This window comes from Schistocerca piceifrons, chromosome 11, assembly GCF_021461385.2.
Source record: "Schistocerca piceifrons isolate TAMUIC-IGC-003096 chromosome 11, iqSchPice1.1, whole genome shotgun sequence".
Lineage (NCBI taxonomy): Eukaryota > Metazoa > Arthropoda > Insecta > Orthoptera > Acrididae > Schistocerca > Schistocerca piceifrons.
Genome location: NC_060148.1, coordinates 144,852,639 through 144,871,641, shown reverse-complemented (window position 1 = coordinate 144,871,641; position 19,003 = coordinate 144,852,639). Strand labels below are relative to the sequence as shown.

The following is a 19,003-nucleotide window of genomic DNA, read 5'->3' as shown; positions in this document are numbered from 1 at the left end:
CCTGCGAACCTTGCAGAACTAGCACTCCTGAAAGAAAGGATGTTGCGGAGACATGGCTTAGCCACAGCCTGGGGAATGTTTCCAGAATGAGATTTCCACTCTGCAGCGGAGTGTGCGCTGATATGAAACTTCCTGGCAGATTAAAACTGTGTGCCCGACCGAGACTCGAACTCGGGACCTTTGCCTTTCGCGGGCAAGAGAGTGGAAATCTCATTCTGGAAACATCCCCCAGGCTGTGGCTAAGCCATGTCTCCGCAATATCCTTTCTTTCAGGAGTGCTAGTTCTGCAAGGTTCGCAGGAGAGCTTCTGTAAAGTTTGGAAGGTAGGAGACGAGGTACTGGCAGAAGTAAAGCTGTGAGTACCGGGCGTGAGTCGTGCTTCGGTAGCTCAGATGGTAGAGCACTTGCCCGCGAAAGGCAAAGGTCCCGAGTTCGAGTCTCGGTCGGGCACACAGTTTTAATCTGCCAGGAAGTTTCATATCAGCGCACACTCCGCTGCAGAGTGGAAATCTCATTCTGGAAACATCCCCCAGGCTGTGGCTAAGCCATGTCTCCGCAATATCCTTTCTTTCAGGAGTGCTAGTTCTGCAAGGTTCGCAGGAGAGCTTCTGTAAAGTTTGGAAGGTAGGAGACGAGGTACTGGCAGAAGTAAAGCTGTGAGTACCGGGCGTGAGTCGTGCTTCGGTAGCTCAGATGATAGAGCACTTGCCCGCGAAAGGCAAAGGTCCCGAGTTCGAGTCTCGGTCGGGCACACAGTTTTAATCTGCCAGGAAGTTTCATATCAGCGCACACTCCACTGCAGAGTGATAATCTCATTCTGGAAACATCCCCCAGGCTGTGGCTAAGCCATGTCTCCGCAATATCCTTTCTTTCAGGAGTGCTAGTTCTGCAAGGTTCGCAGGAGAGCTTCTGTAAAGTTTGGAAGGTAGGAGACGAGGTACTGGCAGAAGTAAAGCTGTGAGTACCGGGCGTGAGTCGTGCTTCGGTAGCTCAGATGGTAGAGCACTTGCCCGCGAAAGGCAAAGGTCCCGAGTTCGAGTCTCGGTCGGGCACACAGTTTTAATCTGCCAGGAAGTTTCATATCAGCGCACACTCCGCTGCAGAGTAAAAATCTCATTCTGGAAACATCCCCCAGGCTGTGGCTAAGCCATGTCTCCGCAATATCCTTTCTTTCAGGAGTGCTAGTTCTGCAAGGTTCGCAGGAGAGCTTCTGTAAAGTTTGGAAGGTAGGAGACGAGGTACTGGCAGAAGTAAAGCTGTGAGTACCGGGCGTGAGTCGTGCTTCGGTAGCTCAGTTGGTGGAGCACTTGCCCGCGAAAGGCAAAGGTCCCGAGTTCGAGTCTCGGTCGGGCACACAGTTTTAATCTGCCAGGAAGTTTCATATCAGCGCACACTCCGCTGCAGAGTGGAAATCTCATTCTGGAAACATCCCCCAGGCTGTGGCTAAGCCATGTCTCCGCAATATCCTTTCTTTCAGGAGTGCTAGTTCTGCAAGGTTCGCAGGAGAGCTTCTGTAAAGTTTGGAAGGTAGGAGACGAGGTACTGGCAGAAGTAAAGCTGTGAGTACCGGGCGTGAGTCGTGCTTCGGTAGCTCAGATGATAGAGCACTTGCCCGCGAAAGGCAAAGGTCCCGAGTTCGAGTCTCGGTCGGGCACACAGTTTTAATCTGCCAGGAAGTTTCATATCAGCGCACACTCCGCTGCAGAGTAAAAATCTCATTCTGGAAACATCCCCCAGGCTGTGGCTAAGCCATGTCTCCGCAATATCCTTTCTTTCAGGAGTGCTAGTTCTGCAAGGTTCGCAGGAGAGCTTCTGTAAAGTTTGGAAGGTAGGAGACGAGGTACTGGCAGAAGTAAAGCTGTGAGTACCGGGCGTGAGTCGTGCTTCGGTAGCTCAGATGGTAGAGCACTTGCCCGCGAAAGGCAAAGGTCCCGAGTTCGAGTCTCGGTCGGGCACACAGTTTTAATCTGCCAGGAAGTTTCATATCCTGAGAAAGCCTGGCTACAAATTTCCAAGAACTGGCTTTAAGTGAGGAATCTAAAACATGCTACGAAGCCCTAGATACGACTTCCTTAGCGATTGCGAGGACAATATTAGACTAAATACGGGGCACACAGAGGCATTTAAGCATTCGTTATTCCTGCACTCTACACATAACTGGAACAGGGAGGTGCCCTAATAACTGATACAGTGGGCAGTACCATCTGTCGCGCACTTCACGTCAGTTTACGGAGCACCGATGTAGATTTAGTTGTTGTGCTTGAGTGTTCTTTACATTGTAACCCTAATTTAGCTGTGTGATTAGTATTCAGGTTAAGTGTGTTGATAAATACCATCAGGTCTACCCAACGGAAGGCCCTCGTCACACACCATTATTATTATCGTCCATGTTCTGCCAAAAGGCAGGTTTTCACATGGTAGTTCTCCAGGCTGTCCGGTCTTCTGCCATCCTCTTCAGGTCTGCATAATTTCCTCTTCCCTTTATGTCGTCTATCATCTTGTATCTCCTTCTTCCTCTGTCTTCTTCCAAAGCATCTGCTAGCAAGCACTCCATTCTCAATGAATGCCCCAACCAGTTCTTTTTCCTTTCTCTTACAACCTTCAGCAGACATCTTCTCTCACCAACCCTTTCAATACTCTTTTATTGCTCGCCCTTTCTATCCAGCTTATTCTGTCCATTCTCATCCACATCCACATCCACATCTCAAATGCTTCTAACCTTTTTTCATCGTCTCGTCTCGTTGTCCATGTTTCTGCCCCATATAGTGCCACACTCCAGACAAAACATTTGCCAAGCCTTTTCCTTAGACCTTTTCTTTAATTTGCCACATAAGTCTCCTCCTTCTGTTGAATGCCTCCTTCGCTATGGAAATTAGAGTTTTCACCTCCTGGTGACATCTCAAGTCTTCAGTCATTGTGCTTCCAAGATATTTAAATGCACTTACTTGGCTAATGGTAGATTGTCCTATTTTAATATTGGACAGACTGCATCTTGTACTGATGACCATACTCTTTGTTTTTGCTGTGTTCAAAATTGGAAAAGGGACTTGTAAGCTGTGAGGTGTTTGGCAGAATGGCATGCTCGATCTACTGGTAGCAGTTCAGCTACAGAAGAATAGTGAACTGATGTAAAATTTATTGTCCCGTTCCCACTATACTTAACACAACTTTAGGTTATTGTCAAATGTGATGAAATTGGCTGCAGCAGCATGTGTTACGTGAGCTAAGTGTCGTCTCTGCCCATACTCGAAATGCTTTTCAGACCTATGAGGCAGGCATAATGGCATATGTAATGTTGACAGGGAACTTGATTATTTTACTTGGGACACTAAAACGCGGATCCCACAAAGCATATTACACCCTCGGGGTCTGGCAGGCCTCCTGTACCCTGACCTCCTGTCGTCTGATGTGTTTCTGTATCTCACGGTCAGAGTTGAGGTACAATTGAGGTATAGTAAGTAGTTTTGACATCGTCGCCTTCTTTGAGACAAGGTGTATACCTCTTTCGGGCTGAAAATATTAAAATTAAATTTTCTGAGTAGTTTCTCATTTTTATTAGATTATTTGACATACATTGAGACAGAACAATGTGAAAAAAAGTCTTACACACATTAATTGAACACATGTGGGACGGTTGCAAATGTAGCCACTGTGCGCGAAATATCATTAATTTTTTTGTACGTCCATCCTTGCGATAGGAGGTCTGACAGATTTCGGCCGTTCACTTATGTACGAGGGTGGTTTGAAAAGTTCTCAGAATCACCACCAGAGGTCGGCACTAGCGCAATGAGTTGTTCACGTGATATTCGTTGCACTGTTGCCTGTGAACACGTGCCACATCAGTGCTCTCGGAAGAGAGCTGTAGCGGTGACGTGGCTCTGTTGTTGTTCCCGCGTAGTGATTTGCGAAGGTGGAAAAAATAGAGATTCGGGCAGTGATTAAGTACTTCGTGAAGAAAGGTATGAAAGCAAAGGACATTCGTGCTGATTTCCAGAAGACACTGGGGGACTCTGCTCCTTCATATTCAACTGTTGCCAAGTGGACGAACGAATTTAAATTTGGTCGGGAGAGCTTAGATGATGATCCGTGCAGTGGTCGGCCGAGGTGTCATTGGTACAGAAATCATTGCAAAAGTGCACAAAATGGCCACGGAAGATTGCCAATTGAAAGTGCGTGAAATTGCTCACGCTTGCCAGAGCTCATCTGAAACGGTATAACACATTTTAATTGAAGAATTAGAAATAGAAAAAATTATCTGGAAGATGGGTGCCACAATTCTTGACGCTGGATCGAAAACTCACGAGAATGGACATATCGGAACAATGTTTGGCCGTTTTAGGAGAAACGAAAAAGATTTTTTTGCACCGGTTTGTGAGTGCAGATGAATCTTTGGTGTACTACTATACCCCAGAGACAAAACAACAGTCAAAGCAGTGGAAACGTGCTGATTCTCAGCCACCAAAGAAAGCAAAGACAATTCCTTTGCTGGGAAAGGTCACAGCATCACTGTTGTGGGATGCGAAGGGGATTCTGTTTGTAGATTATCTCCCCACTGGGCAGACAATTACTGGAAGATACTGTGCTAACCTTCTGGACAAATTGCAACAAAAGACACACGAAAAAAAAAGGCCAGGTTTAGCAATGAAGAAACTCGTTTTTCATCAAGACAGTGCGCACCCGCACACGTGCCATCACTGTGGCAAAATTACACGAGCTGAGGTATGAATTGTTACCACACCCACCTAATTCACCTGATATGGCTCCATCAGACTTCCATCTTTTCCCAAAACTGAAAATTTTTCTCGGTGGATGAAGATTCGGAGTTGACATATGCTTTGCAGGTCTGGAGGAAACTCATTTTTGAGATGGGATCGAGGCACTGGAACATTGTTGGACCAAGTGCATTAATCTACAAGGAGACTGCTTTGAAAAATAAAAAGTTTGTCATGCAAGTACTTTTTTCTGTTCTGTTCTGTCCTGTTCAGAGAACTTTTCAAACCACCCTCCTAATAAAATGCAACACATACAGCCATCCTTACGATGTTATTAAATGGCTACCAGCTTCAGTTCACCATCTTCAGGCCTTAGCTGACGTTGAGGCGGTTAAGTCCAGTTGGTAGTTCACAGTTGAGGACATGTCACCGTCGTTACGGGTAGTCTGCAAAAATCGATGCTGGCTACTGAGGAATCGTGAGTACGATTGAAGTTAACCCCCTCGGCGTCAGTTAAGGCCTGAAGGTGGTGCACTGAAGCACCGAAACTGGTAGCCATATAATAAATAACATCGTAAGGACTGCTGTAGGCGTTCCATTTTATTTCAGTTGTTCATTTTTGTGATAAGGTAAAATGCAGTTCCTTTCTGCAATTAGACATAGGGCTACTTGACAGAGACCACACTTCCAGCTGATTCTGTGAGGTTCTTTCTTTGAGCTACAGTGTACACAGTGCACTCAGATGCCACGCATTGGTAGATGCTTTGCTTCTGTTTTTATGTTTTTCAACTGGAACAACAGTTTTACATTTTTGCTAATGATTATGTGCTCTAACTCTCTGAAGTAATGCAAGACAACATTAATTTTTTCATCGAAAAATGAAGATCACTGTCTTCGGCTAACGTGACATCTCCACTTTAACTCCTGCTGACAATCTGAGTCAGCATCAAAAGAAATGCCTTCCGAAAGGTGTGCCAGAATTTCCTCTGCCTTTATTCTGTGAGAGTGCATCGTGTTTAACTGGAAATAAAACAACTTGTCACAGCCATTCTTGAGCTGTAGTGGTTTTGAAGGGAAGCATCACAATAATTACGAAAATAAGTACATAAATTTAATTATTATCTCAGAAAACAAAGTATAATTAGAACAGAACAGTTTTCTGTGCCTAACCTGTGCGCAGAATGTGTGTTGTAGAGACAAATTCGGTCACAGTTTGAAAACAAAAATCGTTGGCGACTGCATACAAAAATGGCTCCTACATTTGCTCATCTAACTGCTAAGGTTTGAAACATACGAAGTAGATAGAGCTGTGGCCACCACAGGGCAGCATATACTGGAGGTAGGTTACACGTGCAGCTACTGTGCGTATGGCCCAAAGAGAGAAAATCCCAGGTGGCTTCAAATAGAACCACATCATCTGAAAGAGCCACTTTTATAACAGAGTGAAAAATTTCCCGAAGCAGTTGCAGGATGCTTCTACATTGTTGCAGGGCCAGACAGAAGTATCATCCTGTAACAACCGCTTTACTCTTCCCTCCCTGGTACCACGTTCTCCAGTATTCATACACGTGTTGAAATACTCATGATTTGCATTAAAAAAATGACCATTCTTTTTAAATGATATTAGGGTTTGTTTTCCACTGTCATTGTTAAACCAGAAAAGTAACATTCATACTAGTCCTTACTTCAGTTCAGTACTATTTCTCATATTTTCATCATATATATCCCACACAAAAAGATGTTGGCCTCCCAGTGCCAGCAGAGAATTCGTAAGTGTAACGACTTCACTCTGATAACTTATTAATACACTCAGAAATGTATCCATAAATAAATGTTCATTTCGTCACAGTTTCTCATTACGCCTCGAATACGCCTCATCGTTAATAATCCGACATGGAATTTTTTTATTTTTTTATTTTATTTTAAATTTTCCCTGTCTGCAGTATTGTATCAAATTTACAGAGAACTTTCCAGTTTGAGCCCACTTATCAGTGTGGCATTGCAGTCCCTTTGGCCTGGATACATGCAGTGATTCAGTTGGCAAGGATGTCACAAAGCTGTTGTAGTCTCTCCTGAGGCAAGCTGACTCAAAACTGTTGTAACTGGCCATGACGTCTTGGGTACTGGCACTGGAACAGAGTTTATTTCTGTGCTGGTTCCACGCATGTTCTGTTCGGGACAGTTCTGGGAATATCACTCACCACGGGAGTGCCTCGACATCGAGCAGACGGTTCTTACACGGATGTTCCCTGTGTGGATGAGCATTGTTGTGTATGAAAAATTGCACTAAAATATTTTCTCACGAGAGGGAACATACGAGGGCAAATCAGAAAATCTTAGCCCCAATTTTTTTAGCCAAATTATGGCTGTAATTGCGAAGTCAACATATCTGTTGGCAGCATCGGACCTTTCTCAGTTCGTGCCAGTCTTATCTGCCGGTAGCTCTGCCATACGGTACTGCTGCCAGTCGTTAAAGGTGGCAGTTGTTCTTCAGGCATCCGCGATGTTAGATCAGTGAAGTGTGATCCATTTTCTATGGAGCAAGAGGTGAATGCCTGTCGAGGTTGACAGGGAGATGCAGCCCTTGTATGGGGATTATTGACTCGCTTTGAGATCTGTGTGGTGGTGGTGGTGGTGGTGGTGGTGGTGGTGGTGGTGGTGTGAGTTCGACAAAGGCCGTGAACTTTTGCACAGCAGTGAGGGATCGGGGATGCTTTATTTGTCATTGACTGACAACAACATTTCCCTTGTGGCTGAGTCAGTGAAAGCAGATAGACGTGTGCATGTCACGGCCATTTCCCGGGAGCTTGGCATATTGTGCGGGAGTGCTTAAGACACTATTCACGGGTCCTTAGGGTAGGTTCGTGTCGGTGGGTGCTCGAGCAGTCGGATGACACGATTAAAGGCAAGAAAACGATGTTTCCACTAAATCCTCTGGAACGGTACTTCGAGGAGGGTGAACTTTCCTGGACCGCACTGTTACCGACGACGAAATGTGGATACTGCATTTCGCGCCAGAATCAGAGCAGCGGAGCAGGTTGTGGAAATGTCTGGGTTCACCTGTGACCAAAAAAAAATTCAGTTTAGTGCTATCTGTTGGAAAATTGATGTTAATGGCCTTGTGGGATGCTCTTGCTAGATTTCGTGCCAAGAGGTGCAGCCGGACAAATACTACGCAGAGGCGTCTCAAATTTAGTACTGCCGTGGGACAAATGTCTGAACCCGTGTGAGGACTGTGTGGAAAAATGGTGTAAGGTATGTACTGACCCTACCAGGCCCAGTAATGATAATAACACACTGCTGTGGCCGTTCTGCATCTTACAGAGAATAGCATCTCTAATCATTTATGTACCCACAGATAGTGTGTATGCAAAGTTACATTGACATCTGACTGTGCCTTCTGGGCATCTGCATCCCCTGTTAGTACCGTGCATCCTCAAAGTCTCACTGCAGTGGCGAGCCTCACATGTCTCACCATGTGAGTGACATAAGGTTGGCAGCACGTTGGTCTCGCTTGCACGTGTTCTGTGGACCTGCAGTGTTTGAGTGGGGTTGTGTGTGTGTGTGTGTGTGTGTGTGTGTGTGTGTGTGTGTGTGGTGGCTGTTAGTTGTGTTAGTGTCTAGATCTTGTGCAAGCTGAATGTAGTGAGAGTATTAACAGAATCTTCCGTCGCTTCTTGGTAGAACAACATTATAATAAATGAAAAGCACCAGTTTGCTATTGTTGTACAATATTACTTTTATTGTTAACCGATTTTTGGCTTACAAGGGCATCTTCAGACATTTACTAAGTATTATCACCAAAGAAGTTAAATGTTAGCAAACAATGTTGGAAGAGAAGTAACACATCTAGACTGAAGTAGAAACATACAGTAACATCTTTGCAATGAAAAAGTAAGAACTGAACAGTACATAAATAACAATGGAGTGGACAGGAAAACCTTTAGCACAAAATAGGAATAGCATGCCTACATAACAGTTTCTATTAATAAACAAAATTAATAAAATAAAATTAGTACTAGACAAGGCTGCATCAGGAGGTATGAAACGTGGAGAGTGTTACACAACCGATTAAAAGAAGAGACAGTTATCAATGTAAATATAGAATACATAAGGAACTTAAGCAATATCAATGAGATAAACAGAAAGAAATAAATGCAGGAAAATGGAGGTGTTTGAGGGAACCTACAGTTTGAGAGTGTGGTGGTACTGCATTTTAACATTAACATTATAATCAAAGCAATGGCTGTGAAACAGTATTTTATTTTTACTTTGCTCATTTACTTAATGAAAACTGTTACACAGCCACTGCTTTGATTATAATGTTAATGTTAAAATGCAGTACCACCACACTCTCAAACTGTAGGTTCCCTCAAACACCTCCATTTTATTGCATTTATTTATTTCTGTTTATCTCATTGATATTGCTTAAGTTCCTTACGTATTCTGTATTTACATTGATTACTGTCTCTTCTTTTAATTGGTTGTGTAACACTCTCCATGTTTCACACCTCCTGATGCAGCCTTGTCTAGTACTTATTTTATTTTATTAGTTTTGTTTATTAATAGAAACTGTTATGTAGGCATGCTATTCCTATTTTGTGCTAAAGGTTTTCCTGTCTACTCCATTGTTATTTATGTACTGTTCAGTTTTTACTTTTTCATTGCAAAGATGTTACTTACTGTATATTTCTACTTAAGTCTAGATGTGTTACTTCTCTTCCAACGTTGTTTGCTAACATTTAACTTCTTTGGTGATAATACTCAGTAAATGTCTGAAGATGCCCTTGTAAGCCTAAAACCGGTTAACAATAAAAGTAATATTGTAGAACAATAGCAAACTGGTGCTTTTTTCATTTATTGTAGTGAGAATCCTTATTATTCCAGAGAGTGTTTTTTTAGTGGAAGACATTTTCCAGGCAGGGAGGAAACTTCACAGAGCAGGTGAGGCTGTAATTTAGATTCTCTGCTTCAAAGTGTCCACATCATGACACTGTACACCATTTAATTTGCAAATTCCAGACAGCAGGTCCAGTTTGTGATGAACCGCCAACTGGTAAGCCCACAGTTTTAACAGAATGGGAAGTTGACGACATTTCGGACATCGTGTTGTGGCGTCCGACAAAATCAGTGAAGAGATTATCGCGAGAGGCTGAAGTCTCTTGTATGACAGCACATTAAGCAGTAAGAAGAGAATTGTGGATGTATCCGTATAAAATTACTGCTGTGCAACAATTACGTCATATGTGTGCGAAATGAGTTATGGATTCTGAATGGTTTCAGTGATTTATTAAGCAACATGGAGTTGGTGTATTAGATCATACCTTATTCACAAATTCAGTCATCATAAAATCCACGTGCTGTAAGAGAAACACATCTGCAGGCAGAGAAAATCTGAGTGTGGGTTGCCATAATGCGAACACAAATAATGGGGCTGACCTTTTTTAATACTACTGTCACTTCCGATGTCTCTCTGTTCTCAGATAATTTATCCATATATTGTTCTGGTGAATGGAAATGAGATCACCATTCATTTTTCCAAGAAGACAATGCTACTGCTCGTATGGTGCACCAGTCTCTATGATTCTTAGACGAAATCTTTGGAGACAGAGCCATTACAAAACGTCTCTGGCCCCCACATTCAGTGGATCTCTCTCCACCCAACTATTTCCTTTTGGGTGCAGCTAAAACATTTTGTAATCAGAATAAACCAAAGACAATAGATAATTGGTAAAGATGTTCACAAATAAATGTAAATGTGTCAAACTGTGCCTTCAAGAAAGAGGAAAATATTTCCAGCATGTACTGTGATACTGTTGAGTAAAGTGTATGTAATTGTAATTAATTAATTTCATTGTTTTAATTGTAATAGTGTTGAATCCCAACTCCCAACAGAACACTAGCCGCAAGCAGTGAAGCCCGGCGCCTAGCTTGTAAATTGAAAAGTGTGTGCTGCCAACCTTCGGTGCCCCACAAGGTGAGACGAGCAGATATCTACACGATGAGAGACTTTGCGGACGCACTGTATAGCCTCAGTGTTCTCATTAGAAACTTTAATAAAGCAGCAAGTTTTTTGACAGCTTATTCAATTTCCAGATGACTATTACTGTCAACTTTCCACAAATTTCTTACATATGCAGCTCAAGGCATCCAAACAGTGATCAATGATAAGTGTTTCATTTGAAAGTATATATCATTTGTTGCAGAACCTAACTGCTTGACAACACACATTTTAATTTGTATTGGCTTACACATATTTCCCAGATTGAACATCTTTTTGCTAAGAATGTTATTTGTCTTCAAGCCAAGTTGTCTCAAAATATTTTGGTATACATATTCAGAGAATGAAAGTTTGCAAATTGAACATGACTATTCATATTGCAGTGCCAGCAACAGATAATTTTTTAAATATAACTGTAGCTGTGTTAGAGGTGTGATTTCGTGTAAGTGATGAGAAAATGTTACCTGTCCTCAGCACTAAATGTCTGATGCATCTCACTTCTTCAGTCTGTGCAAGTCAGGAGAAAGATACCCATATCAGAACCACCAGTGATAAACTTGATCTCTTGAGTGCCATAATAGTGGATTGTCAATTTATTTGTGATGAACTTGAAATTGATAACTTTGGGTATACTGTGTGTTGCAAGTTTCAGTTCTCAAGTTGAATACGTTAAAATACTACTCGGTATCACTGGCAAACGAAGTGGCATCGGAGCCACGTTGTACTGTGAGTTTTGAGTGTCAGTGTATGTTAGAAGATAAGTGTTACATTTTTCCTCGGCCCTTACACGTGACCGGACATGTTAACACAGGTCCCACGTGTCGGCGAGCAGGGACCCTTTCTCGGCAGTAGCCGCGGCCAGCTCCCCCCGACTGGGCACTGCGTCACCCGGCATCGGGAGTGTCGGTGCGGTGAGTGCGGCCGCCGCCCTTACCCCAGACTTGGCGACTCTGGCAGAGACGATCGCACAGGCCACATCGCTCATACAGGCTGCTGGGCTTGCACCTGGCAAAATCAAACCTGGTAGGTGCAACAGACTCACCACATGCAAATTCCAGATGTTCAAACATCTTGGATCTTACTTTCCCCCTCTTATTGTAACATCTCTGCTTGTGTCGTATAGTCATGTCATTTGTGACGTGTGTGTACTTTATGCCCTATGTTTTATGTTGTATTGTCTTTTTTTATATTACAAATTTCAGAAAAAAATATTTATTTTGTTTAATGAATTCTTCTACCGGATTCCAGAAATGTTTTAAAATTTTCAGTTAAACTTATCCCAAAAGTTTAAGTCTTAGTAGTAGATACCACTATTCCCTGTAAATGTCATATTCAATACTTTTGGGTTCAGGACTTACCTTACACTTAAGTACTTTGTTTAAAAGTATATTGTCAGCAAAAGTAAACAGCAATTAACAAATATTTCAATTTCAAAAAACTTTTGTGGTTTTCATGGTACACTTGGTAGTACATGTTATTGAAAGTGCCTTCATATTGCTAAAAGTGTTCTAAACAAACTTTTTGGATTCTGGACTCTACTTACATGTCAGTACCTCTTTAAAAAGAATATTGTTGATACAAGTCAACAACATTTAACTCTCTCTCTCTCTCTCTCTCTCTCTCTCTCTCTCTCTCTCTCTCTCTCCCCCCTCCCCATCTCTCCCCCCCCTCCCCCATCTCTCCTTCCCCCATCTCTCCCTCCCCCGTCTCTCCCTCCCCCGTCTCTCCCTCCCCCATCTCTCCCTCCCCCCCTCCCCCATCTCTCCCCCCCCCATCTCTCCCTCCCCCCCCTCCCCCATCTCTCCCCCCCCATCTCTCCCTCCCCCATCTCTCCCTCCCCCATCTCTCCCTCCCCCATCTCTCCCTCCCCCATCTCTCCCTCCCCCATCTCTCCCTCCCCCATCTCTCCCTCCCCCCCTCTCTCCCTCCCCCATCTCTCCCTCCCCCATCTCTCCCTCCCCCATCTCTCCCTCCCCCATCTCTCCCTCCCCCATCTCTCCCTCCCCCATCTGTCCCTCCCCCCATCTGTCCCTCCCCCCCCTCCGTCCCTCCCCCCCCTCCGTCCCTCCCCCCCTCTGTCCCTCCCCCCCCTCTGTCCCTCCCCCCCCTCTGTCCCTCCCCCCCCTCTGTCCCTCCCCCCCACCCTCTCTGTCCCTCCCCCCCACCCTCTCTGTCCCTCCCCCCCACCCCCTCTGTCCCTCCCCCCCACACCCTCTGTCCCTCCCCCCCACCCTCTCTGTCCCTCCCCCCCACCCTCTCTGTCCCTCCCCCCCACCCTCTCTGTCCCTCCCCCCCACCCTCTCTGTCCCTCCCCCCCACCCTCTCTGTCCCTCCCCCCCACCCCTCTCTGTCCCTCCCCCCCACCCCTCTCTGTCCCTCCCCCCCACCCCTCTCTGTCCCTCCACCCCCCCTCTCTGTCCCTCCACCCCCCCCCTCTCTGTCCCTCCACCCCCCCCTCTCTGTCCCTCCACCCCCCCCCCTCTCTGTCCCTCCACCCCCCCTCTCTGTCCCTCCACCCCCCCCTCTCTGTCCCTCCACCCCCCCCTCTCTGTCCCTCCACCCCCCCCTCTCTGTCCCTCCACCCCCCCCTCTCTGTCCCTCCACACCCCCCCCCCTCTGTCCCTCCACACCCCCCCCCCCCTCTGTCCCTCCACACACCCCCCCTCTGTCCCTCCACACACACCCCCTCTGTCCCTCCACACACACCCCCTCTGTCCCTCCCCCCCCGCCCCCTCTGTCCCTCCCCCCCCGCCTCTGTCCCTCCCCCCCCGCCTCTGTACCTCCCCCCCCGCCTCTGTCCCTCCCCCCCCCCCCGCCTCTGTCCCTCCCCCCCCCCGCCTGTCCCTCCCCCCCCGCCTCTGTCCCTCCCCCCCCCGCCTCTGTCCCTCCCCCCCCGCCTCTGTCCCTCCCCCCCCGCCTCTGTCCCTCCCCCCCCCCGCCTCTGTCCCTCCCCCCCCCTCTCTGTCCCTCCACCCCCCCTCTCTGTCCCTCCACCCCCCCCTCTCTGTCCCTCCACCCCCCCCCCTCTCTGTCCCTCCACCCCCCCCCCTCTCTGTCCCTCCACCCCCCCCCCTCTCTGTCCCTCCACCCCCCCTCTCTGTCCCTCCACCCCCCCCCCCTCTGTCCCTCCACACCCCCCCCCTCTGTCCCTCCACACCCCCCCCCCCTCTGTCCCTCCACACACACCCCCTCTGTCCCTCCACACACACCCCCTCTGTCCCTCCCCCCCCGCCCCCTCTGTCCCTCCCCCCCCGCCCCCTCTGTCCCTCCCCCCCCGCCCCCTCTGTCCCTCCCCCCCCCGCCCCCTCTGTCCCTCCCCCCCCCGCCTCTGTCCCTCCCCCCCCGCCTCTGTCCCTCCCCCCCCGCCTCTGTCCCTCCCCCCCCGCCTCTGTCCCTCCCCCCCCGCCTCTGTACCTCCCCCCCCGCCTCTGTCCCTCCCCCCCCCCGCCTCTGTCCCTCCCCCCCCCCGCCTCTGTCCCTCCCCCCCCGCCTCTGTCCCTCCCCCCCCGCCTCTGTCCCTCCCCCCCCCGCCTCTGTCCCTCCCCCCCCGCCTCTGTCCCTCCCCCCCCCCGCCTCTGTCCCTCCCCCCCCCCGCCTCTGTCCCTCCCCCCCCCCCGCCTCTGTCCCTCCCCCCCCGCCTCTGTCCCTCCCCCCCCGCCTCTGTCCCTCCCCCCCCCCGCCTCTGTCCCTCCCCCCCCGCCTCTGTCCCTCCCCCCCCCCGCCTCTGTCCCTCCCCCCCCCCGCCTCTGTCCCTCCCCCCCCCGCCTCTGTCCCTCCCCCCCGCCTCTGTCCCTCCCCCCCCCGCCTCTGTCCCTCCCCCCCCCCCCGCCTCTGTCCCTCCCCCCCCCCCGCCTCTGTCCCTCCCCCCCGCCTCTCCCTCTCCCTCCCCCCCCGCCTCTCCCTCCCCCTCCCCCCCCGCCTCTCCCTCCCCCTCCCCCCCCGCCTCTCCCTCTCCCTCCCCCCCCGCCTCTCCCTCTCCCTCCCCCCCCCGCCTCTCCCTCTCCCTCCCCCCCCCGCCTCTCCCTCTCCCTCCCCCCGCCTCTCCCTCCCCCTCCCCCCCCGCCTCTCCCTCTCCCTCCCCCCCGCCTCTCCCTCTCCCTCCCCCCCGCCGCTCCCTCCCCCCCCGCCCCCCCGCCTCTCCGTCCCCCCCCGCCCCCCCCGCCTCTCCGTCCCCCGCCCCCCCCGCCTCTCCGTCCCCCCGCCGCCCTCTGTCTGCCCGCAAATCTCTTTAAGTTTTGCTTTGTTAGTCTTATTGCTTTCATGCAAATTAAGTAATATTTTTCACAAACCTAGACCTCTTGCTGGTGGATTTGGTACACTATTTTCCATTCTTTGTTTGGTGTAAAAATTCCCATTTAGAGGGAGTCATTTTTTTGTCACTCTGAAACGTAATCTGTAGCAGTGTAGATGAAAAGTATTATCAAGTGTTGCCCCCTAATAGTATCTCTTGAGGTTTTTCATTTGAAGAGTTCTTCGGGACTCTGTAGATCACAGTTCTGTTATGTATCGTGTAGAAATGGGTATGTGCATTTGTTGTGTTGTAGGATTATCCTTTGCTTTCAGCCAAAACGGACCGGTCTTAGGGGCCTGTAGCCACCTGAGCTCAATTGACCCCCTCTGGATAGGCAATCCAGGAAGTTTTCAGTAGAACTGTATATTAAATGTATAACAACAGTGTTGCGTGGCCTGTTGAAAGCGCAAAAATACATTATGACAGATTTGTTATTACCATTAATGCTGTTGCAGAGGTATAATGAAAAACTACATGTTGTCGTATACTTAGCTGACACAGTGAAGTTTTACAATAATGAAGTAAATGTCTAACATAGTTTATTTTATACAATGCTTTTTTATATAGATTTCTGTAAAATATGAGTTTTAAACACATACTTTTAAAATAAGCAGATTCGTATTAAACTAGCTTACTATTTTTGTTACTAACTCCTCACAGATTTCAACTCTAAAGCTACCTTATTTGATAGAATGAATTATCTTGTAAATCATGTTAAAGATATTTGACTGCAGATTTGTTTACAGTGCTAATAACTGGCCTCATTTTTACAAAGCATCTCCTAGAACTTACCAGATTGCGAATTTTCCATATTTTATTCAAAATTTTGATTATATAAGTGAGTTGTTGTCATTCAGGATTTGAAATTATTAATTTAATGGAATGGATGTGCTTATATATAATCTTTCAAATTTGCCAGCTTTACAATGTTGTTAATGAAATAAAAAGTAGGTGTCAGACTTCAGTTCATTGTTAGGATACGAGGAAAATCCAGTCAGATTACAAATGAGCCAGATTACAGAAAATCTTATGTTGGCTGTCATAGAATATATCTCAAGTGTGTGGGAGCCACATGAAATAGAACTAATGCTAGATATTGAGCATTTACAAAGAAGGGTAGCACAGATAGTTGCAGATTTGTTTCACCCACAGGATAATGTTTAAAATATGATGAAAAATGTGAGTTGGCAGATGTTTCAAGATAGCTAGCGACTATCCCTAAAAAGTGTACTTAAAAAGTTTTATGAACCAGCAGTAAGTGAGGAATCTAGAAGTATGCATTTGCGTGCAGGATGTAATTTTTGCATGACGTGTCACTGCCAAGTAACATAGCTCAATTAGAATTGGACCAAATTAAACAATGAAAAATCCAGGATGGAATAATGACAATACTGTGCAGGAGAAAGAATGCTACTCACCATGTAGAAGAGACGAAGTAGATCCCCCCCCCCCCCCCACCCACCCACCAACCCACACACACACACACACACACACACACACACACACACACACACACACAGAAACCTTTATCCGTGGCTACTGAGGCTACACTCTTGCCTGATGGGAAAAGCAATCCGGTTGGTAGAGATCAGTAGGCGGCTCGGGTAGGAGAGGCAGGGGTAGCATTTTAGGGGTGGGGAAGGTGTAGTGCTGCTCATGAGAGCATACAGGGGTGAGATGGGGAGGGTGTAAGGCATCTAGGTGCAGTCAGGAGGCTAGACGTGAGGGGCAGGGGGAAAATTTGAGGGGGGAGAGGGGGGGGGGAGTAAAGACTGTGGGTGTGCTTGTGGAATAAAAGGCTGTGTAGTGCTGGAGTGGGAACAGGGAAGGGATAGGTGGGTGAAGGACAATGACTAACAAAGGTTGAGGCCAGAAGGGTTACAGGAATGTAGGTTATATTGCAAGGTAAGTTCCCACCTGCACACATCAGAAAAGCTGATGTTGGTAGGAAGGATCCAGGTGGCACGGGCTGTGAGCAGTCATTGAAATGATGTCGGGCAGTGTACTCGGTAACTGAGCGGTCCAACTGTTTGTAGACCACAGTTTGTGATCTATTGTGGGGCGGCCAGCTTGTAGGTTGTCGTGGCCACATAGAATGCAGCACAGTGCTTACAGCTTAGCTTGCAGATCACCTGATACAGTTTCACAGGTGGTGCCTGTGATTGGATTGGAGTAGGTGGTGGTGGGAGGATGTCTCAGACAGGTCTTACATCTAGGCCTACAAGGCATGACAGTAATGAAACTGGACTCGCGCTCTCTTTATTGAAACACTGCATCCCAAGACTTGAACCCGGTTCCTTTGAGCACAGACTTCAGTTTTGGAAGAGAAAGAAGTTGCACGGGGCTAGGTCAGGTGAATACGGTGGATATTCCATCTTCACAGACGTCATTTCACGGGCTGAAGTGTTGTTTGCTCCCCAAATAGCAAAACTCCTTTACTACTTTAAGTGTCTCATTTCCTAATCTAATTCCCTCAGCATCACCTGACTTAATTCGACTACATTCCATTATCCTCGTTTTGCTTTTGTTGATGTTCATCCTATATCCTCCTTTCAAGACACTGTCCATTCCGTTCAACTACTCTTCCAAGTCCTTTGCTGTCTCTGACAGAATTACAATGTCATCGGCGAACCTCAAAGTTTTTATTTCTTCTCCACGGATTTTAATACCTACTCTGAATTTTTCTTTTTTTTCCTTCACTGCTTGTTCAATATACAGATTGAATAACATCGGGGAGAGGCTACAACCCTGTCTCACTCCCTTCCCAACCACTGCTTCCCTTTCATGTCCCTCGACTATTATAACTGCCATCTGCTTTCTGTACAAATTGTAAATAGCCTTTCGCTCCCTGTATTTTACCCCTGCCACTTTCAGAATTTGAAAGAGAGTATTCCAGTCAACAATGTCAAAAGCTTTCTCTAAGTCTACAAATGCTAGAAACGTAGGTTTGCCTTTCCTTAATCTAGCTTCTAAGATAAGTCGTAGGGTAAGTATTGCCTCACGTGTTCCAATATTTCTGCGGAATCCAAACTGATCTTCCCCGAGGTCGGCTTCTACTAGTTTTTCCATTTGTCTGTAAAGAATTCGTGTTAGTATTTTGCAGCAGTGACTTATTAAACTGATAGTTCAGTAATTTTCACATCTGTAAACATCTGCTTTCTTTGGGATTGGAATTACTATATTCTTCTTGAAGTCTGAGGGTATTTCGCCTGTTTCATACATCGTGCTCACCAGATAGTAGAGTTTTGTCAGGACTGGCTCTCCCAAGGCCGTCAGTAGTTCTAATGGAATGTTGTCTACTCCCGGGGCCTTGTTTGGACTCAGGTCTTTCAGTGCTCTGTCAAACTCTTCACGCAGTATTGTATCTCCCATTTCATTTTCATGTACATCCTCTTCCATTTCCATAATATTGTCCTCAAGTACATCGCCCTTGTATAGACCCTCTATATACTCCTTCCACCTTTCTGCTTTCCCTTCTTTGCTTAGAACTGGGTTTCCATCTGTTGCTAAGTAAAAGTGGCTTTTATTAATGTTTTCTGCAGATGCAGTCAGTTTATAAGAAACAAAATTTTTCATTCCACACAATTGGCTAGTTTCAACTGTTCACTAAATTTAAGAGCACATTTTCATTTTCTGCTACGTATAACATTATACCATAATAAAGAACCAAACACGAGACAATACAGTAATGTTATTCCAAGAAAATTTCCATCCCGAAAAGCACACTGAAAAGCTTAATTTCAGGTTGTGGCCTACTTCGTTGTGAATCGGGACATATGAATGTGTCCTTTAAGTCAAATTATGCATTTTAGTATGGTTTACAAAATTCCTGTGCTGTCAGAGTATCCTCTGATGAATTCCTTGTGTGACGTCATGTAAGCTCTCTTAATACTATATGTGCATGAACATACGGGGTTCCTAGAGCATTGTAGCTGCCAATCCACAGTAACGCCTGTTCTCTGGCAGCTGCTGAAACAAATCCACGTCTTAAGAGGTTGC

General features: G+C 46.8%; 1 protein-coding gene across 2 annotated transcripts in view; it reads left to right on the top strand.

Moving 5' to 3' along the window:
* Positions 1-19,003, top strand: part of LOC124720496 (RNA-binding protein 45) — a 147,486-nt gene that overhangs the window by 44,356 nt on the left and 84,127 nt on the right. For both annotated transcript variants that reach the window (XM_047245856.1, XM_047245855.1), the window contains exon 7: positions 11,525-11,736. In XM_047245856.1, coding sequence (XP_047101812.1) covers positions 11,525-11,736 — 212 coding nt within the window. The remainder of the gene's footprint in view (positions 1-11,524; positions 11,737-19,003) is intronic.